Source organism: Nilaparvata lugens, chromosome 4 (genome assembly GCF_014356525.2).
Source record: "Nilaparvata lugens isolate BPH chromosome 4, ASM1435652v1, whole genome shotgun sequence".
In the NCBI taxonomy this organism is placed as follows: domain Eukaryota; kingdom Metazoa; phylum Arthropoda; class Insecta; order Hemiptera; family Delphacidae; genus Nilaparvata; species Nilaparvata lugens.
The window spans coordinates 6355745-6379748 of record NC_052507.1 but is presented as its reverse complement, the minus strand read 5'-3'; the positions used below and the strand labels follow the sequence as shown (position 1 = coordinate 6379748).

Below are 24004 nucleotides of genomic sequence, written 5' to 3'. Positions count from 1 at the left end.
ACTTCATCGCTTGCTGATGTCCTGTTCCTGCTGGTATTGCGGAGTCATTGCCTGTCTGCCTGGCCGCATCTCCTCTTCAAAATTTTATTCAGGTTATGTAAATCGTTCTTTTCAATTTTCATTTACGTTTGCATCATTATTGTTTTATTAATGTCTATCTTGACATTCAATTCACTAAGGCCACCGACGCCTATTAATTCATTGGATTTGACAGCTACCCTTGGCTTTACAAGTGATTTTCTGAGGCCACTGACGCCTACTAATTGTTTTATTAATGTCTATCTTGACATTCAATTCACTGAGGCCACCGACGCCTATTTATTATTGGATTTGACAGCTACCCTTGGCTTTACAAGTGATTTTCTGAGGCCACTGATGCCTATATAATTGTATTCAATAGTAGCAATTATTCTTGGATTTGACAGCTACCCTTGGCTTTACAAGTGATTTTCTGAGCCACTGACGCCTATATAATTGTATTCAATAGTAGCAATTATTCTTGGATTTGACAGCTACCCTTGGCTTTACAAGTGATTTTCTGAGGCCACTGACGCCTATATAATTGTATTCAATAGTAGCAACTATTAATTTATTGGATTTGACAGCTACCCTGGCTTTACAAGTGATTTTCTGAGGCCACTGTCGCCTATTACTCGTTCTAATTGATGTCTGTCTTGACATTCATTCATTGAAGGCCCATGTCGCCTATATTTACCTGGAAAATCTTCATTACATTCATTAGCTACCCTTAGCTTTTAAGTGTTATTCTAAGGCCAGTGACGCCTATTAATTGTTTGGTCGAAGTCTATCTTGACATTCAAATCACTGAAGGCCTATGCCGCATATATTTTTTATGTATGTTATTTGCTGAGCATTTTTTACAGCTTATTGTCATTTTTAATCATTAATATTGTACCTTATAGTAATAGCTTTCATTATAGCACTCAATTTATATTCATTTCAGGTATCATTAATACTACCTTTTCATTTATTGTCAGACTTCAATGGTCATTAATGTCATTGACCTAATTTCATTTAAATTTTGTAGTTCTCTACATTATTTCACATGTTATAATTTTCCAAGATTTGACTCATTGTTTTTGTATGTGGCCATCTGCCTATCATTATTTAAAGACTCAAAGACTTAAAGTCTTAAAGATATTTAACTTAATCTACTCACAATTGTTCTTGTATGTGGCCATCTGCCTATTATTATTTTATTGATCCCAAGATATTTAACTCATTGTTTTTGTATGTGGCCATCTGCCTATCATTATTTAAAGATTCAAGGACTTAAAGACTTAAAGATATTTAACTTAATCTACTCACAATTGTTTTTGTATGTGGCCATCTGCCTATTATTATTTTATTGATCCCAAAATATTTGACACAATTGTTTTTGTATGTGGCCATCTGCCTATTATTATTAAATCTTATCTTGTTGATTCATTTAGTCTTTTTATTGGCATACTTACCACACTTCAAGCTATCAGTATTTTTATGCACAGAATTCAAAGATTTATTTGTAGGTATTTATACCAACTATCATTCACAGTCCACTGCCCTGACCTTGGATTCTGTCATAAAAATTGGTTCATCCGGGCCAGATTTCCTGATCCAGTGTTTACCTGGGATAATTGTTAATTGGACCAATTGTAAAAATTGGTCCTCCGGCCCGTTCATTTTTTGATCTAGCGTTAACTAGGATAATTGTTAATTTTTATTACCCATTTCTTGGTCCATTGAACCTTAGGGTTCCAGTGACCGTGTGCCTAATAGTCTAGCTTGACGCCAATGATTAGGTCCCACTCTAGAGTATATTTTATTTCATTGTACCTTTGTATGTTTATATTGTTTAATATTAAGCATTCACACACTTGTTTCAAATTTTCAGTACTGGCTGCAACTCAAAGCACGCTGCGACGTGTATGCACCAGCTATCAACTATCTTGTACCCTGAGAGACTGAACCGCACTGAACTGGTCACAGACGGCTATTGCGCATTGAGAAAACAACACACGGCAAACTACACCGCCTTGCGAGCTTGCTACTTGACTCGCTGCACAGCAAGCTTGATACAACTTGCCTCAAACGCACAGGCGTGCCTCTCTGCGTACTGGACCAGCGCCCAAAGTTGCTTATTGGCGCAGCAATCGCATTGCTACAGTGCAGCATCATTTCATTCACTCAGGCTTTTCTGTTAGTTTTTAAGCATGTCTGATCATGAGGAAGATTCACTTCCTGAGCCTTCTGCTCTTTTCAATGCAAGAGACAATTTACACCAGGAAATAGATTGGTTCATAACCAGCTATAACGATTATGTTGTGGACACTGAAGCCACTTATTATCAATTATTGACTGTAAAAAACGAACTAGGTTCACTTAGAATTAAGTATAATAAGATCCATGAACAACTATGGAATTCAGAGTTGCAAGCACAAGACACTTCAACTCATTTTGAGATACTTAATAAGTTTATCTCCATTACCTCTAAGGCAAACGCTGCATTAACTGCTTTTGAAAGCAGACAACGCAACAATGAGGCCACTGCTGGTGCTTCCCAGCGGCCAACATCTCAAAACTCACATTTGGCAAATTTTCAGTTGCCTCAGATTCCGCTTCCACACTTCAATGGGGAGCTTTCAAAATGGCAAGCATTCTCAAGTGCTTTTACTAATATTATTGGTAATCAAGATAATATTAATGACTCATTGAAATTTTTCTATCTTCGTCAATCACTCAGTGGTGAAGCTCTTGCTAGAGTGGAGCACATTGAAGCTGACGAAAATGGTTTTCAGCTTGCATGGAACCTCTTAAGGGAGAGGTATGACAACAAGAGATTAATTGCTGCCAGGCACGTCACGGCAATTGAATCTCCGCCTACCATAAAGCGTAACTGTCCGCAATCATTACGGGCATTCATTGACTTTTGCAAGTCCCACATTACCGCGCTCGAAGCGCTTCAACTTGGAGTCCAAATCAAGGACTTATTGTACATGCACAAAATGTTGTTGCAGTTGGATACTGCTACTGTTCGAGAATGGGAAAAGAGTGTTGGTATACACGACATTCCCACCATTGATAAATTTTGGAATTTTTTGGAATCACAATGCAAAATCATGGAAGCTGTTGCTTCAAGCTCAGCTAACCATCATCAAGGAAATGTACAGCAAAGTACATCCAACTCGGTTGGTGCTCATAGCAAGCCGAAGTTCAATCAAAATCAATCGAATGTTCAAGCTAGGATGCAGGTTACTACCTCTTCTATGTCACCTTGTAGTTTTTGTAATTCTGTTGGTCATTTTCCAAATCGTTGTAATGAATTATTGAAGTTGCAGGTTACTGATCGTTGGAATGCTGTCCGTGACAAAAGGTTATGTTATAATTGCCTCAAGCCTTTCGCACCCAATCATGTTTGTTCGGACAAATCGTGTACACTTTGTGGCAAGAGTCACCACACTGTTCTTCACAGGTCATATCCTCAATCACGGGACACTCAGCCTGCTTCTAAGGATAAGGTAACTTCAAATGTTATTCATTCTCAATCCTTTGCTCCCTCCAGGGGCAAGAATGCTGTTTTGAATTCCGTCATGGTTCAGAATGTGGAAACAACAAAGCAAGCTGTTTCTCATGCAGAACAGCCTCAGAAGAACTCTCATGTCACAATGAGCTCCACTTCGTCTCTGTGTTTGCAACAGCAATCAACTGTCGCCTTGTTACCTACTGCTGAGGTTTTGGTTCAAACTTCTAGTGGAGAATTTATTAAAGCAACCGCTCTTTTAGATTCTTGCTCTGATTGTAATTTGATGTCAACTAGGTTGGCTGAAAAATTGTCACTTGCTGCTTTGTATTCTGACACTTTGATTCATAGTGTAGGTGAGAATAAGACCAAATCATCTATTTCTCATTCAGTCTGCTTGGCTTCATCTGATCGTTCGTGGTCGGTTGAAGAACATTGTATTGTAGTTGATAGCATATCAGCTAATGTTCCTAGTGTGAACATCGATCTTTCCAAAATTTCAATTCCCATTGAACTCAAATTAGCGGATCCATTGTTTGATCAGCCTAAGCCTGTAGATCTGTTACTTGGTGCTGGCATATTTGCATCTGTTCTTCAGCCTGGTAAATTATATCTAGCTCAAAACGCTCCCATCCTTCAGAAAACCAGTCTAGGTTGGGTCATATTTGGTTCTTGTAAAACTATTCGTCCTATTGCAGCATCTCGTTCGTGCCTCCTCGCTTCGCCTGTGGCCGCTCCCCGTAGGGTCACGTCGAATTTTCTAACTTCAAATGCTGTCTCTCATCAGTTAGAGAAATCAGTTCAGGTATCAGTTCAGGAAATCAGTTCTCAATCAGTTCAGGTATTAGCTACTACTTCTTCTCGTAATGATGTAATCTCAGGTATAATCAATAGTTGCTCAACTTATCACAAAATCGTTCATACAACAGCATATGTTCTACGGTTCATTCATAATTGTAGGAAACAAAATTCAGTCGCTCCGCGCTTTGGTCAATTAACTATCTCTGAAATTTCAGAAGCTGAAAATTGTATCTTCAAATCTATTCAAGAAGAAGCTTTCTCTGCCGAACTTAAAGCATTGCGTCAAAATCAGGAGCTATTGCCTAATAGTTCTATTAAAGCCTTGTCACCATTCATTCACTCAAATTCTCTGCTCAGAGTTGGTGGACGTTTGCAAAATGCAAATGCTTCATTTGATTACAAACATCAAATATTGTTGCCTAGCAATCACAAATTCACTCGTGCATTGATTGTTGCTCACCATCGTCGTCTAAGTCATGCTGGGGTGCAGGCCACCATGGCCAGTGTAAGACAACGATTTTGGTTTCCCTCCACCCGTCGCACCATCAAAAGTGTATTGCGGCATTGCATATTGTGTTTTCGCTTTTCGGCTCTTCGCTCTGAGCAAATCATGGGTAGTTTACCAGCGGCCCGCGTTCAGGCTAACTTTCCCTTTTATAATTGTGGTTTGGATTACGCCGGTCCTATTTCCATCCATGTAGGCGGCCCCAAATCTCATACTTTTTCTAAAGCATACTTGTCGCTGTTTGTGTGTATGGTAACTCGTGCCGTTCATATTGAAACTGTCTCGGAACTTACTTCCAAGGCATTTATTGCCACTCTGATTCGTTTTTCTGCTCGTCGTGGCATCCCGCATTCCATTTTTTCGGACAACACCACAACTTTCGTTGGTGCCAACAATGAGCTACGTGAGCTCCACGAATTTTTGTCCTCTGATCGTCTCAAATCAGATATTCATGACACTATGTCTGTACTCAACATCCAATGGCACTTCATTCCCCCTCGGGCTCCGCACTTCGGTGGACTCTGGGAGAATGCGGTAAAAAATTTCAAACGCATATTCCGTGTAGTTACATTCAACAAGGTATTTAACTTTGAAGAAACCTGTACTCTTGCTGCTCAGGTCGAGGCCATTTTGAATTCGCGCCCTCTTGTTCCCTTGTCGGAAGATCCACATGATCTTGCCTACTTGTCTCCAGGTCATTTTTTGATTGGACATCCACTTACGTCATTACCCTTCTTGCCGCCTAACACCAAACACATTGATCATTGTTCACGTTGGTATCAACTTGCTGTTTCTATCCAGGAGCTTTGGGATAGGTGGTCTCGTGAATATTTAACCACTCTTCAGAAAAAAGGCAAATGGTTAAGCAATTATGAAAATTTGAAGGTCGGTACAGTTGTCATCTTGAAGGATCCTGGTTCCGCGCAGTCCACTTGGAAGCTGGCGCGCATTACTGAAGTTCATCCCAGTAAGGACGAAAAGGTTCGAGTTGTCACTGTTCTCACTCCCTCTGGCACTTTTAAGAGAGCTATTTCGAGTTTAGCACCTCTTCCCATTGATGAGGATTCTAGTTAATCCCCTTGCTCTTATGGTTCATGTTGTATTTTTAGGTTCATTGTTTTTCCCCTGGTTCTCACATGGGGCCCAGTTTTCAATTTCCAATTGCCTTGCCAGATTTTACATATTTCTTACTTTTTCTTATTGTGCCATACCCCCGTATGACACAAGGGGCCCAGTTTATGTAAAATCTGACAAAGCATTTATTGGAACGGTTCCACTTGTTTTCGTTCCGCTACTACGTAGACATCATGTCTGTCTGTCTGCGCGCTGTGTCTTTTGTGCGTCTGCGCTGACCAGTGACGTCACAGTCAAGGTTCACGTTGCTACTCTAGTCAAGTTGGTTTTCTATACTTCTATTCGTACCTTTTTCGTCGGATTGTTTGCCGTTGCAATTTTAATATTTGTGCTATTCGATTTTTTGGAATTTAATCTTGTCTTTAGGCATCTTACCTTTTAGATATTTGTTACTTTTTCACCATTCGGTTGCGAGCGCTTTGCCTACGTTTCTAACACATCCGGCATCTTGCCTCTTTTCATTGTAGCTTGCAGCGTCTCTTTGTCTTTTCATGGAGGTCGTCGGGTGTGCATCTCGCGCCCGGTCTAAACTTTTCATCTGAATTCATCGGACCTACAGAACTTTTTTAAAGTGTGAATTATTCTTCAAATTAATTCGTTTGTTCTATTCTTCAAGTGTGATTCAATTATTCATCGAGTTCTTCACTCAGTTACTCTGTTAAACTTTGATAAACTTTGTCAAAAATTGCAACCTTGTGTGAGCGTTTCATCGCTATTCATTTGATCTACAGAACTTTTTTAAAGTGTGAATTATTCTTCAAATTAATTCGTTTGTTCTATTCTTCAAGTGTGATTCAATTATTCATCGAGTTCTTCACTCAGTTACTCTGTTAAACTTTGATAAACTTTGTCAAAAATTGCAACCTCGTGTGAGCGTTTCATCGCTATTCATTTGATCTACAGAACCTTTTTAAAGTGTGAATTATTCTTCAAATTAATTCGTTTGTTCTATTCTTCAAGTGTGATTCAATTATTCGTCGATTTCTTCACTCATTTACTCTGTTAAACTTTGATAAACTTTGTCAAAAATTGCAACCTCGTGTGAGCGTTTCATCGCTATTCATTTGATCTACAGAACTTTTTTAAAGTGTGAATTATTCTTCAAATTAATTCATTTATTCTATTCTTTAATTGTGATTCAATTATTCATCGATTGCTTGCATATTGCTTTGATAAACTTTGTCAAAAATTACAACCTCATGTAGGCTTCAGTTGCCATTTTTCTACAATTGGCTTCACCTCATGAAACTCAAACTTTCAAGTGCATCATCTCTACCGTTTGGAAATCAATCCAAAAACTCCACAACTTGAAGATCGGATTATTCATTTGGAATTCTACTTGCTCCATCCTACATTTCCATTGGGGGATTCGCCTGCTGTAGTGGACGTTTCCATGCTTGTCATCGCATGGCCAGATCACTTCATCACTTGCTGATGTCCTGTTCCTGCTGGTATTGCGGAGTCATTGCCTGTCTGCCTGGCCGCATCTCCTCTTCAAAATTTTATTCAGGTTATGTAAATCGTTCTTTTCAATTTTCATTTACGTTTGCATCATTATTGTTTTATTAATGTCTATCTTGACATTCAATTCACTAAGGCCACCGACGCCTATTAATTCATTGGATTTGACAGCTACCCTTGGCTTTACAAGTGATTTTCTGAGGCCACTGACGCCTACTAATTGTTTTATTAATGTCTATCTTGACATTCAATTCACTGAGGCCACCGATGCCTATTTATTTATTGGATTTGACAGCTACCCTTGGCTTTACAAGTGATTTTCTGAGGCCACTGTCGCCTATTACTCGTTCTAATTGATGTCTGTCTTGACATTCAATTCATTGAAGGCCCATGTCGCCTATATTTACCTGGACAATCTTCATTACATTTATTAGCTACCCTTAGCTTTTAAGTGTTATTCTAAGGCCAGTGACGCCTATTAATTGTTTGGTCGAAGTCTATCTTGACATTCAAATCACTGAAGGCCTATGCCGCATATATTTTTTATGTATGTTATTTGCTGAGCATTTTTTACAGCTTATTGTCATTTTTTAATCATTAATATTGTACCTTATAGTAATAGCTTTCATTATAGCACTCAATTTATATTCATTTCAGGTATCATTAATACTACCTTTTCATTTATTGTCAGACTTCAATGGTCATTAATGTCATTGACCTAATTTCATTTAAATTTTGTAGTTCTCTACATTATTTCACGTGTTATAATTTTCCCAAGATTTGACTCATTGTTTTTGTATGTGGCCATCTGCCTATCATTATTTAAAGACTCAAAGACTTAAAGACTTAAAGATATTTAACTTAATCTACTCACAATTGTTCTTGTATGTGGCCATCTGCATATTATTATTTTATTGATCCCAAGATATTTGACTCATTGTTTTTGTATGTGGCCATCTGCCTATCATTATTTAAAGATTCAAGGACTTAAAGACTTAAAGATATTTAACTTAATCTACTCACAATTGTTTTTGTATGTGGCCATTTGCCTATTATTATTTTATTGATCCCAAAATATTTGACACAATTGTTTTTGTATGAGGCCATCTGCCTATTATTATCTTATTATTATTAAATCTTATCTTGTTGATTCATTTAGTCTTTTTATTGGCGTACTTACCACACTTCAAGCTATCAGTATTTTTATGCACAGAATTCAAAGATTTATTTGTAGGTATTTATACCAACTATCATTCACAGTCCACTGCCCTGCCCTTGGATTCTGTCAGACCTGATATTGCCTAGCCCAGTGTATAACATGATATAAGATGTGGTACAAAATGAAATCTATTCAATTGGAATAATTACTATACTAATGTAATCCAGAAATTCTCGGCACTATCCCAGCCATGAGAGCTAACCAGATACTTTTTCAAATGTAGTCCAAAGTTTTTTTGGGTTTTTTTCTAATTACAGCATACTATACTGTGATAAAATCATATGCTTTCTTTACAGTCGAGTATTTTTCCTAGTTCCGAATTTGGAACAGCAAAACTGGTACAAAAACCGCCTTTTAGCGCTCCAGGTGGAAATTTTGTCAACTACAATCAAGAAATTCCAGATTCGAAACTTGTAAACTAGGTTATGTTTAAAGAATGCATGTAGTAATGTCAGCACAAGCAGGTAATGTTTTCTGTTTCTCAATTTTTCTTGCTAGATTATTATGACAAAAAATAGTGTAAGTTACTTGGACGTGAATGTCTTTTGCAGTGCTCGAATGAAATATCATTATAGAAACATCATTATCGCCTGCAAAACGGCCCTTCCCGTCCTTGTGACTTGAGATACTATTACAAGTGGGAGAACATAATCTTCTTTCTGGACTTCACCTAAACAAAAACATCAGTAGTCTATGAATTAATTCAAATCCAATCTATTTTATTGTTTACAAGTGGGAGAACATAACCTTCTTTCTGGACTTCAGCTAAACAACAACATCAGAAGGCTATCAATTAATTCAAAACAAATCTATTTTAATGTATTTTTTCCGTTAGGGCTACTTTTGAATATAAATAAAAATATAAATCTTAGAACCATTTTTAAAATTGCTTTACTTACAACATGTTTCGGCTATATGATGTCATTATCAAATGCATGATGGCGACTGAACATGTCGGGAAGAAAACTTTATAGTCTGACCTCTTTAACGAGACAAATTTCGCTCTTTTACGAAATCAGCTGACTGTATGGTGTTTAATTTAAAAAAGGAAGTTTTGCTACCGCACCCGGTATAAGCCGATTCTTCCCGTTATTGTATATTATCATATGAATATATAAAATAATAGTATCTTAAGTCACAAAGACGGGAAGGGCCGTTTTGCAGGCGAGAATGATGTTTCTAGTCGAGGCGTTAGCCGAGACATTCACGTCCAAGTAACTTTTTTTATTTTTTGTCATTATAATCTAGAAAAGAATAATTGAGAAACAGAAAACATTACCTGCTTGTGCTGACATTACTACATCATGCATTCTCATGGAAGTAAGAAAATCATGGAACTGAAGTCCAGAATAGAGATTGCAGCAGAAACGGACCGGTAGGCGTGGCTGCTACTCTAACATCGGCTAACTTCGTTAACAATCGGTTGTTCCAATCAGCCTATCCCTAGTGATCTCATACCACTGGTGGGCGGGGCCTATCGTCTACTTTTGAGCTCAGTTTGCCAAGCTGCTGCAGGCTGCCACTTCAGTTCCAGGTTTTCTTACTTCCATGTGCATTCTATAAACATAACCTAGTTTACAAGTTTCGAATCAGGAATTTCTTGATTGTAGTTGACAAAACATCCATTTGGAGCGCTAAAAGGCGCCAGTTTTGCTGTTCCAAATTCGGAACTAGGAAACATACTCGACTATAAAGAAAACATATGATTTTATTACAGTATAGTATGCTGTAATGAGAATCATATGTTTATTTGTTCTACAATCAGCTGTTTACCGGCTTGATTTCATGGATGTAAAACAGCTCAAATTGAATGACTATGACAAAAAATTATATTATAGATTACCAAATGAATAAATAAAATAAATTTCGACTAACCTCTTCCCAGACATGACCACGATCAGGATCGTTGATATAATGCACCTCGTCGAAAACGACATACTCCAAGTCCTGCACGACTTCACTGCGGTTGTAGAGCATCGAGCGTAGAATCTCGGTGGTCATAATCAAACATGGCGCTTTCGGATTCATTTGAATGTCGCCCGTAATCAGTCCCACGCCTCCCATCTTCTTCTTTATCTCGAAATTGTTCTTGAAGTCTCTGTACTTCTGATTTGACAGCGCCTTGATCGGTGACGTGTATATTGCCCTGCAATCAAAATACAATCGAACATTCTTCATCTTCATCTCACACAAAAAGAATATTGTTACAATAATTAATAATTCTTTTACTTTTATAGAAGAATATTTTATTTAATATAATTTATTTATTTATTCATGGAGACAACAGGTAAAACCCCATTTTGCCTCCTTCACACTATACAATAATTTCCAACATAATACAGTTTTCAATAAAAAGAAGATAGAAAATATGAGAAAATAATAAATTATAAAAATAGCTAATTATAAAATTATGAGAATAAAATAAGACGAAAAATAGAAGAAATATACAGTCGTATATAGAATAATAAAAATAAAGTAACTGAGTTCAATAAGAAAAAAATCTGGTGTGGCGCACTCACACAACTTTCCTTGCCGTTATGAAAATTGATCACCTGACGCTAGTGTTCCCGCGCATCTCAAGTCTACTACTATTCAAATTTCAAAGATCTGAGCCAGCTGGTGACAGGACAATAACGCTGGATACACACGAGGTCTGCTATCTCTTCATAGTGAATTATTCAATAGAATCAACAGTTGCCAAGAGTTTGCAATTGAAATAATCACATTTTCTCGAATTTCGAGCTTATTTTCAATTTGTGAAAATGTAACTGAACATTAATTGTAGAGATTTTTATGCTGAATATTTTCCACCAGAAATTTTTTGTTTAAATTGTATCTGAAGCCTGATAGTTGGGAATCTAAAATCAAACTTTGCATAGATGGGGCGGAGCTCCTGAAATTTTTACAGATATAGGACTTGTGGCAGTTTATAGAGCTTATCAATGTCTATTTTAGGTATAAATTTGATCAAAATCGTTGGAGCCGTTATCGAGAAAATCGCGAAAAACCCTGTTTTTGACAACATTTTCGCCATTTTAGCCGCCATCTTTAATTGAATTTGATCGAAATTGTTCGTGTCGGATCCTTATATTGTAATGATCTTAAGTTCCAAATTTCAAGTCATTCCGTTAATTGGGAGATGAGATATCGTGTACACAGACGCACATACACTCATACACACACACACACAAACACACACACACACACACACACACACACACACACACACAAACACACACACACACACACACATATACAGACCAATACCCAAAAACCACTTTTTTGGACCCAGGGGACCTTGAAACGTATAGAAATTTACAAATTGGGGTACCTTAATTTTTTTCGGATAGCAATGCTTTCCTTACCTATGGTAATAGGGCAAGGAAAGTAAAATGCACACATACCTTAGTAAACTATGATCATTACTAGTATATAGACAAGAGGAAAAAAAGTGTCTGTGTAATGTACTACCACTAGCCTTTATGAGGATAATTGAATAAAAGAAATGCAAGCGCAAATCACGAAATGATGGACCACATACTACAAGACTAAATCATATGAAATCCTTCGGAATTTGGAAGGGGAGAACCAGAAGATGTCCAAGTGTTCCAAACAGCTATTGAAAATTCTTTGAGCTCTACTAAAGGGAAAGTTATAATGGCTTACGGTTCTGGAGCGAGAAATATAGAATGAAAATCCAGAACGTCGAGCAATGGTATTTTTATATATATATATATATATAAAAATATAAAACTTGTTTTTCTGTACAATCTGTTAAATAATAGAATTGATTCTTCCTACCTGCTTTCTAAAATTAATATATATATATATATAATATATATATATATATATATATATATATATATATATATAGAACATAACAGAAAACACTTTAAAGTTTGTAATATAAATTAAAACAGGAGACACGATATAAATAGATAGAAAACAATTATAAGTCTTCTCGGAGTCTTCTCGGTTGAGTAAGGAGACACAGTCTCCGAAAATTTCCCCATTTCTAATGTGAGTTTTTAAGTTTTTTCTATTTATTTATATCGTGTCTCCTGTTTTAATTTATATATATATATATATATATATATATATATATATATATAAATAAAAATCAATTCTATTATTTAACAGATTGTACAGAAAAACAAGTAATTTAACATCACGTCTTACTTTCAGTGATTTAATATTGAACATACTTCTATGTATTTAGAAGTTACATTATTAAACTATAAATTAAATAGTTGAAAAATAAATTATTAAGAAAAACTCTTAGTTTTTGCTAAATTTATAAGTAAATTTAACCATAGAGAAACAATAGCATAAGTAGATATCCCATGGTATAGGGCGTCTATGTCGCAACTTTTACTGTTATCTCAAGCTGGTAGTCCACGCAGTTCCTTCCTGTGAAGCTTTATGAGGCTGGTAGTCTCTCATATTGTGCCATTCATACACTCTTACCCGGCCAAAACAGTAAAAATCGACAATAATCGACAGTAATCGGCTTGAGATAACAGTAAAAGTTGCGACATAAATGCCCTATACCATGGGATATCTACTTACGCTATTGTTTCTCTATGATTTAACCTTCCGGTAGTCGCGCCCTACTCAATCACACGAGCAGTCGCGTGTTGTAGCACTATTGATCCCATGCAATAACGCATGCAATTATAACTAAAATAACATAGTACTGTCTCTCGACCTTTCTCTGCTTTCAACTCGGGCTGACCAGTTGCCAGTATGTCTTGTAGAAGATTAGCTTTTGATGTTAGCATTTTTGTGATACACCAACCCCAACAGCCATCATCGTTTTCACACCGATATCTTGCCTACACGATATTCATACAGGATTTACTCTGATGGACAGTATAAGAGGAGGCTGCGGTTTATAACTGCGCGAGGTCTACTGTTCACAGAACTACTAGTTTAGTCAGCTGAAGAAGCTTTCCATTTTCATTCATTCATAACATCAGCTGAGGCTATTTGGAAGGTATCACACAGACAGATTTTCATATGCTGACACATGATTTCAGCTGGTTAATACGACATAATTTACAACTTTTACATCAACAAACTGATATGGGTTGAGATATCAATGTGCGGTTTTCGCCATTCATTTCCTCTTGAAACTCTGTATCGAAATCATGTATCACATGACCACCTTCTCATTAAAAATAATGAATTTGGATTCATATGAGGGACAAAGATGTTAAGTAGCGACAGAATAGTTCTTGAAGAAGAAATTTTTGAAAAAATGAAAAATTACTCATTTCAAATAGGATCCCCAATGAAACCTACTGTCAAACTATTCTTGTAAAATAAATATTTAGCTCTTTCCATAATTTTCACCAACTCTGATTAAAAGTTGCGGGTTTCAATGATTAAAATATAACAGTCCTTGAGCGAGTTCTCCAACCCAGGGGGTCACTAGTTAGTATGTAACCGTGCTACGCAACGGAACTCCACACACTTTCCTACATTTCTACACATTCCTGCACTATTCTATTGTTTATAAAATAGATAATTACCTGGTGCATCGCTGGAGAGACAGAGCAATCGCATACTCGGCCACCACAGTTTTTCCGGCCGACGTATGAGCTGCCACAAATACGTTACTTTCTTCTTCAAGTTTAACAATAGCCTGAAACACAATTATAAATTCAATTTTCCATTATTCATTCATAAATACAATCATCATTCATTCATGAAATAAGTACATCATCAAAATGATGGGGAGAGAAAAAATAAGGTAACTTTGTGCTACTCCTCTCCCGAATTTAGATAGGGTTACACATAGTCCGAAATAGGTTGAATCATTTCACAAAATTTTCAGTCCTTAAATATGTTCACAAAGTAAATTTTCAAATAAATTTAGATGCTTCAAAAACAAAAATAGAATCATTGACATGATTCGGAGAGGGAAAAAACTTGAGATATTTCTCACGAATTTTCATAAAAATTACTTGTTCCGAAATAAGTTTAGGTGTTTTCGGTTTCTATAAAATATTATAAAAATGTTTTAGATTTCGTAAGACCAGTCACTAACGTTCAGTTTCGAGTGACAGGTCTTCTGTAGCTGCTCACATGCAAGAGCACTAAAAATATTGCAAACCTGCGTCGGAAGCGAATTCCACTAGCCATAGAGAAAAGATAGCATAGTAAAGAATAGATATCCCGTGGTATAGGTCGTTTACGTTCCAAATTTCAAGCTTATTTTCTGTTAACTCAAGCCGACTACTGTCGCCTACTGTCTATTATTACTGTTTCAGGCGGGTGAGAGTGTAAGAACGGCACAGTATGAGAGACTACCAGCATCACGAAAAAACTACTAGGACTAACGGCTTGAGTTAACAGTGAATATTAGAAACATGAACGCTCTATATACCATGGGATATCTTATTATGCTATCTTTTTACTATGGTAATATCAAGGGTCAACTTTACTTTTATTCGGAACATAGTCCAGTTATGACAAAATTAAAAATAATTGGGTGCACTCCCTACCTGCTTCGAGGGGTGATTAGTCTTATTATTTACGAAGCTTAATTCATAAAATGTACCGTAGTACAAGTTGTTTCAGAGAAACGGGAAATTTTGAAAGTTGAATAATTTCATGAAAAACAAATCTTTAAATAACATTTTTCATATCATTTAATAGTAAAAATAATGTCATTTTAGAATAAATAACGTAACATTTATTTCTTGAAAATGACATCTTGCAGATGTATTCCTTTTCTATGCAAACATTGTAGTCTCTTCGTCACATTGTCCATGGTTTGACGCAACATAACAACTGTAATTTCTGAAATTGCTTCTCGAATCTTGGCTTTCAATTCTTCCGTTGTTGCAGGTCGACTAAGGAACACTTTGCTTTCAAGGAGACCCCACAAAAATAAATCAAAAGCTGTCAAATCAGGGGATCTGGGAGGCCATGGAATGTTACCATTTCTCGAAATTACACGTTCCTCAAACAATTGGTGTACAGCTGCCATCGATATTCGTGCAGTGTGTGATGTAGTGCATCCATGATAACTAAATGGCAAGGCTTTGTTGACAGGCTGGCATTTGTTATTCAGTGGTAGCAATCGCCCACGGCTACCAACACAACTTTCAAAATTTCCCGTTTATTTGAATCACTCTGTATAAGAAGTTGGATCAAATATATTCAGTTGATTTTAAAATGTTCAACAATTCAGAAGAAATCAATATACAAAAATATGACAGTAAAAAAATGACAATTCATAAATCTGTGAGGAGTTTGTTAATAGGGAACGTCACTATGACGAGATATGTAGGTTACTGAAGTAGGTTTCAAATAGGAAGTAGGTAGTCTCTCATACTATGCCATTCTTACACTCTCACCCGGCCAAAGCAGTAATAATAGACAGTAGTCAATAGTAATCGGCTTGAAATTTGGAACATAATTTGGAACTGCTTGAGTTAACAGTGAATATTAGAAACATAAACGCTCTATATACCATGGAACATCTTCTATCATCTTTATTTATACATCTTCTAATTCATGTTTAGAAAATCTAACTCATGCTTCAAGGGTAACCGTCCACTGGAACCGTATTCAACCGATCCGTTCGACCGTTGGATCGGACGAATCTGCCGGCCGTTAATTCGGCCGAATATGGTCGTCCATTGGAACCGTTTACGTCAGTCTAGCTGCCAATTATTGAATGAAATTCTATCATAGCCACCAATTTTTTTCATAAACAATGATTATATTGAGATTTTGAAAATTGAATAAACAAATATCCACTAAATTAGTTATTCATTACAATAATCTTACCTTCAACAAAAATATCCACTAAATTAGTTATTAATTATTAAGAAATCTTTGTTCACAGATTCCTTTGAACATCAAAACGATGATATATTTTGTCTCGCATATCCCACCACAATGGAACATGCTCTTGGACCAAACTTATCAACTTTTCATTGTCCATAGTTACAACTTTATGAAACAAAACAACAAGAATGTGAAACAATTTTAGGTTAGGAACACTTTGTTGTCTCAGCTCGACTAATTAGTTCGGCCGGATAGAGCCGGAAAATCCCATTCAATTCGGATTGAAAAATTGATCGGCCGGAGACGGCCGTGCACGGCCGTATGAACCTGTTGCAATTGTCGAGCATTTATTCCTTTCTTTGTTGGATGATCGTTCGGACGAGTTCGATAGTTTTCGGCCGATGCTAGTTCTAGTGGACGGCCCACCTGAAGACCCCTATTTGACCGAGCGAAGTGAGGTCTAAGATTCAAGTCGACGGTTTGGCATCTCTCTTAATGTTTATATGTTGCGCATTTACGGTAATAGATTTTCATGAAATTTGACAGGTATGTTCCTTTTTAAATTGCGCGTCGACGTATATACAAGGATTTTGGAAATTTTGCATTTCACGGATAATGTAAAAGGAAAAAGGAGACTCCTTCATACGCCAATATTAGAGTAAAAAACAGACTATAGAATTATTCATCATAAATCAGCTGTCGAGTGGATTATAAATTGCATGCCATGACGCATGCAATTCAATATCTAAATGTAACTTGGTAAAAAATCAGCAGATGTATAGACTATTAATTGCATGCCTCATTGAATGCAATTTTTATGCACTATTAAATGAACTATTGATTGCGTGCAATAACGCATGCAATTAATAACTAAAATAACATAGTATTGTCTCTCGACCTTTCTCTGCTTTGAACTCGGGCTGACCTGTTGCCAGTATGTCTTGAAGGAGATTAGCTTTTGATGTTAGCATTTTTGATACACCAACCCGAACAGCCATTAGCCGTTTTTACACCGATATCTCGCCGACACGACATACAGACAGGATTTACTCCGATGGACAGTATAAGAGGAGGCTGCGGTTTATAACTGCGCGAGGTCTACTGTTCACAGAACTACTAGTATAAAACTGTTGTATAAACTACTATTGCATATTATCGATTTACCAATTTTTGAAAGGGGTCGAGCTCGAAGTCCCAGGTGCAGGCCATCTTGGGCACCCGCTCATAGAAGTCAGGCACAGGTTCGACCTTCAACTCCTCGGCCCACTGCAGTTCCATGATAACTAAATGGCAAGGCTTTGTTGACAGGCTGGCATTTGTTATTCAGTGGTAGCAATCGCCCACGGCTACCAACACAACTTTCAAAATTTCCCGTTTCTTTGAAACACCTTGTATAAGAAGTTGGATTAAATAATATATATTCAGTTGCTTTTAAAATGTTCAACAATTCAGAAGAAATCAATTTAAAAAATAATGACAATTCATAAATCTGTGAGTAGTATGTTAATAGGGAAGGAAATAAAGAGATCAATGTACTTCACTATGACGAGAGATGTAGGTTTCAAATAGGAAGTAGGTAGTCTCTCATACTATGCCGTTCTTACACTCTCACCCGGCCAAATCAGTAATAAAAGACAGTAGTCAACAGTAATCGGCTTGAAATTTGGAACATAAACGTCCTATACCATGGAACATCTTCTATCATCTTTATTTATGTTTAGAAATTCATTTATCTAATTCATGTTTAGAAAATCTAACTCATGCTTCAAGGGTAACCGTCCACTGGAACCATATTCAACCGATCCATTCGACCGTTGGATCAGACGAATCTGCCGGCCGTTAATTCGGCCAAATATGGTCGTCCATTGGAACCATTTACGTCAGTCTAGCTGCCAATTATTGAATGAACTTCTATCATAGCCACCAATTTTTTTCATAAACAATGATTATATTGAGATTTTGAAAATTGAATAAACAAATATCCACTAGATTAATTATTCATTACAATAATCTTACCTTCAACAAATATATCCACTAAATTAGTTATTAATTATTAAGAAATCTTTGTTCACAGATTCCTTTGAACATCAAACCGATGATTTATTTTGTCTCGCATATCCCACCACAATGGAACATGCTCTTGGACCAAACTTATCAACTTTTCATTGTCCATAGTTCCAACTTTATAAAACAAAACAACTTCAAAAAACAAACAAGAATGTGAAACAATTTTAGGTTAGGAACACTTTGTTGTCTCAGCTCGACTAATTAGTTCGGCCGGATAGAGCGGAAAATCCCATTCAATTCGAATTGATAGGCCAGTGACGAATTGCAATGGACAAGCATCTATTAATTTCTTTGTTGGGGGATCGTTTGGACGAGTTCCGTAGTTTTCGGCCGATGCTAGTTCTAGTGGACGACCCACCTGAAGACCCCTATTTGACCGACCGAAGTGAGGTCTAAGATTCAAGTCGACGATTTGGCATTTCTCTTGGTAAAAAATCAGCAGCTGTATAGACTATTAATTGCATGCCTCATTGAATGCAATTTTTATGCACTATAAAATGAACTATTGATTGCGTGCAATAACGCATGCAATTAATAACTAAAATAACATAGTATTGTCTCTCGACCTTTCTCTGCTTTGAACTCGGACTGTCCTGTTGCCAGTATGTCTTGAAGGAGATTAGCTTTTGATGTTAGCATTTTTGATACACCAACCCGAACAGCCATTAGCCGTTTTTACACCAATATCTCGCCGACACGACATACAGACAGGATTTACTCAGATGGACAGTATAAGAGGAGGCTGCGGTTTATAGCTGCGAGCGGTCTACTGTTCACAGAACTACTAGTATAAAACTGTTGTATAAACTACTATTGCATATTATCGATTTACCAATTTTTGAAAGGGGTCGAGCTCGAAGTCCCAGGTGCAGGCCATCTTGGGCACCCGCTCATAGAAGTCAGGCACAGGTTTGACGGCCAACTCCTCGGCCCACTGCAGTTCCTTCAGTGCTGTCAGGCTCCGCGCTTCCGTGATCTTCAGAACTGGAACGTTGGCTTCCTGTTAACAACGAATCAAGTCCACTTTTATTACACAAAACCATTGAAGCCATTAATATTAAACATAAAATAAAGACAATAAGATTGAATGAATGAATTCCAGTCATTACATATTTAAGGACCGGTTTCCTAGTACGCGATTTAGCTAAGTTCTTGTCTTTAGCTAAACTAGTCTCAGTCTTTAAGAATCTTAGGGCCGGTTTCCGAGCTCGGGATTTAGCTAAGTCCTAGACTTTAAACAGCTGGAGTCAGAAAATTGGCTTTCCGAAATGGGGCGTAGTCACTCACAGTCATAGTAATAGTCACGTTTAAATTAAATTTCAGAAAACTTTAAAATTGAACACAAAATAAGATAAAGAGAAAATAGTGTAAAGCTTCAGCTATTTTGAATTATTTAGGAATGTGTTTAATCCTGTCATGGAAAAACGTTTCCAATTATAGAAATGAGAAACTAATGATTGTCATAAGAACTGCGACTTCGCCCCGTTTCGAAAGCCAATTTTCTGACTCCAGCTGTTTAAAGTCTAGAACTTAACTAAAACCCGAGCTCGGAAACCGGCACTTAGTCTTTAGTAGTATTTTAAAAATACCAAGAGCCAATTACACAAAAGCCTATCACCTGGTTGCTCAAACATCTGTTAACTTTTGATCGTGATTGAGTTAAATGAGAACCAAAGTCAGAAAAGCCTTCTTTCTGATAAAGCCTTCTCTGATTGGTTCTTGTGACATTTAATAAGGATTAAAACTTAACAGGCGTTTGTGCAATCGGGTCCAATTATTGAAAATTACAAGAAAAATACATTTTCTTGACAAATAAAATATAATCTTGATTACAAGAATGAACAGTTAATATTACATCAGATATAAATAATAAATAAATGAAATCATAAAATAAATGAATAAATAAATAAATAAATAAATAAATAAAAAATAAATAAATAAATAAATAAATAAATAAATAAATAAATAAATAAAAAATAAATAAATAAATAAATAAATAAATAGATAAATAAATAAATAAATAAATATACCGGTATCTGCTATCCTCTGTAGAAGGCAGTGACGAGACAGAGACAGTTAGCCTACACGTATAGGTTAGACCTACTCGTACCGGTATAAATAATATTGAAAGGTTATTTCAGAATTATTTCCATTGAAATTACTTAATTTTAATAGGATTTCTATTTTTCATTATTTTTAGAAGAAATTAGAATAGAATACCTACCAAATAATTCAATTTCTGTTGTTTTGAAATTCAAATTGGTGTATCACAGCTTTTTAAATTAGCCGCCATTTCAGGTTTGTATAAAAATAAAATCTGATCTCAGTTATGGAAGCAAATTTTTGAATCAAATTATGAAAAATCTGGTGTGGTACTCTCACACAACTTTCCTTGCTCATTGATCTATAAGCTTCATTCTTAAACGAGGATAATCCAGGGGAATAACATTATGCCGATTGGCGGCTAAATAATTTTATTAAAGCTACGATTATACTATTGCTATTGTTTTCAGAGTACATTTTCCTTTGTTTGAGTTATAAAATTTGTGGATTTTTTAAAGTTGTCAAAACAGCTGTTCTACAAATAAAATATCGACATGTGTTCTTTTGAATAAACTGCTCTACTACCTACCTACCTCACGCACCAGAAGGAGTTTACAAAGTAAATTTCTCGAGGATGGGGCGGACCCCTTGTTAGTTTCTCAGGGAGGAGACTCATGCCAGTTAATAGAGCTGATATTTAACTATACAGGGTATGAATTTGGAAAAATCGGTCAAGTCATTTTTGAGAAAATCGTGATAGAAATTTAACAAAATTAATTCTTCTCAGGAATATTACGGAGCTCCTGCAATTTTCCCAGGAATGAGACTCATGTCAGTTGATAGGGCTTATAAATAGCTATCTAGGGTATGAATTTGAAGAAAATCGTTAGAGCCGTTTTCGAGAAAACCGTGGTTTTTTAGCCATTATCCGCCATTTTGAATTGGATTTTATTGAATTTCTTATTGTCGGATCCTCATGGTATAAGGACCTTAAGTTTAAAATTTCAAGTCAATCGGTTAATTAAGAATGGAGTTATCGTGTTCACAGACACACACACACACACACACACACACACACACACACACACACACTCACACAGACCAACACCCAAAAATCATGTTTTTAGACTCAGGGGACCTTGAAACGTATAGAAAACATGAAATTAGGGTACCTTAATTTTTTTTGGAAAGCAATACTTTCCTTACCTATGGTAATAGGGCAAGGAAAGTAAAAAAATATATTCTTGATTAATTTGACATTAAATTGATTATTTTATCAAGGAAATGATAATTATTATTATTAGATCAAATTTAATGGGATGGATTGAGTAACAGCTGTGAACACTCAGTGGCAAAATGGAGAGACTTGTCAACGTTTTTCTACTATCTTTCTTCACTGCCCTTATAACGTGGACCTCACTATAGTGTGGAATGAGTAGTCCGTTTGCAAACTGTAACCAAGATATACCAAGAGTGTACAAATTTTTGTGGACCCCTCTGAAATTAAAAGAGAGCAGGCAGTATTCAGTTTACTTACCATTGGAATAATCTCGTCCTGTTCCTTAGTGCTGATGTCAACTTTGCTGACAGTGTTAGCTGGCTGCTCCTGCTTAGTATCGCTGTCGATGCCTCCAATCAGAGCGAGCGAATCTTCCATCTGTAGATTATGCATCATGTTGACAATATTCTTGGACGGAGTGTGCGACTTTGAAGAGGCCTCATCGAAATTATAGCCATGACTCAAACCTGGTGGCGTGCTTAGTAGATCTACAACAAAATCAGAGCTTCATTCGTCAATTTCATGTTTGTGTACTTTTTTTAAATTGAGTTGGATTCAAACACAACAGTCACAGTGAACAGTAATAGTATATTTCGCACCTAGGGCCGAAAATGAGACTTTTCCGGCTTGAAATCGGTTTTCAAGTCCGAGGCCGTAGGCCGAGGATTAGAAAAGATTGAGAGCCGGAAAAACATTTTTGCCTGTGGTGTGAACGCTATTTTTCGCCACACAGAAAAATAAACAATATATAATATGAGCATAATTGTTTATTAAGCACTTCCGAAAGCAGAAGTGGAAGCTCATAGCTCTTGCAAATCTGAATTTCAGAAAATTCTCCAAGTATTTTTATTTTTTATTCTGATTTGTCTAAAAAACCTAAAAGATTATGTTCAATTATGTGGGAGGTTGAGTTTATACTTTTTTATTCTTTCAAATGACAATAAGATGATATTATTATAAACTAGCCGTCAGGCTCGCTTCGCTCGCCATATCCGTCTAGCCAGGGGGCTCCGCCCCCTGGACCCCCGACTGGATCGTCCAGGAATGAGATTTTTCATTTGAGCATTTTTATCATATGTTAGGACAATCCAGTCGGGGGTCCAGACTAAACGTCTGGCTAAACGGATATGGCGAGCGAAGCGAGCCTGACGGCTAGTAATATAATATTCCCAGGATTGAAGTAGCAGTGCCCAATCAATTTTTCCGCGATAAATGCATTTAAATCTTCAACTTGGTGCCAACCTAACAAAGTCAACTCAACTTAATGCCAACCTGACAAAATTATTAATTTAGTTGCCAGTTAACAACTGTTTCGAAGAGGTACTCTATCTAGATTATAGTTCTATAGTAACATATGATATGGAAATTTCAATTATAATTAAGAGATTGGGAGAAGAAGAATATACATGCTAAAAGACGAACTTTAAACCCTTAAAAATAACCCTTAGAGTTAAAATATTGCTAAAAGATTTCTTAGTGCGCCTCTAAAGGGCCAACTGAACATACCTATCAAATTTGAACGTTTTTGGTCTGATTTGGTAGATTTTTAGTTCTGCGAGTGAGTGAGTGAGTGAGTGAGTGAGTGAGTGAGTGCCATTTCGCTTTTATATATATAGATGTTTTAATCATTGAATAATAAACACAAATAATGAAAAGTTTTTGATCAGCTGTTTTAGCACACTTGAAATTTGGCCAATCTGAATGTCAACGGAAGTTTAGGTTAGAAGTTCTATCCTACTCTGAAAATCGAATTTGAATAGTTTATAATATACTGTATATCTCATCTGTATTTCATTCATCCAAATAAAATGATAGTATATTATTGCAGAATACTTTATTCAATTCTAGAAGCATAAACTGATTCCTTTTATCCACCATGTTCCGTGATAAACGCAGTACTAGCAGGTTTGAGGTTAGATTCTATTATACTCTGAAAATTGAATTTGAATAGTTTATAATATCTCATTTGTATTTCATTCATCCAAATAAAATGATAGTATCTCATTGCAAAATACTTTATTCAATTCTAGAAGCATAAACTGATTCCGTTCCATAAACGTGTTATGTGTGTTTTTAATAAATAAATTGAAATTGAAATAAACTATTTTGTAAACACGTTCACATCAAATCAGAATCAGCTGACTTCAAGGTTATTTTACAGCCCTAGGGCCG

At 36.3% G+C, this 24004-nt stretch overlaps 1 protein-coding gene across 1 annotated transcript in view; it reads right to left on the bottom strand.

Moving 5' to 3' along the window:
- Nucleotides 1-24004, bottom strand: part of LOC111046207 (helicase SKI2W) — a 72234-nt gene that overhangs the window by 36189 nt on the left and 12041 nt on the right. The window contains exons 4-7 of the mRNA XM_039425660.1: nt 22091-22320; nt 19343-19510; nt 14175-14287; nt 10516-10786 (exon numbers count right to left, since the gene is read on the bottom strand). Coding sequence (XP_039281594.1) covers nt 10516-10786; nt 14175-14287; nt 19343-19510; nt 22091-22320 — 782 coding nt within the window. The remainder of the gene's footprint in view (nt 1-10515; nt 10787-14174; nt 14288-19342; nt 19511-22090; nt 22321-24004) is intronic.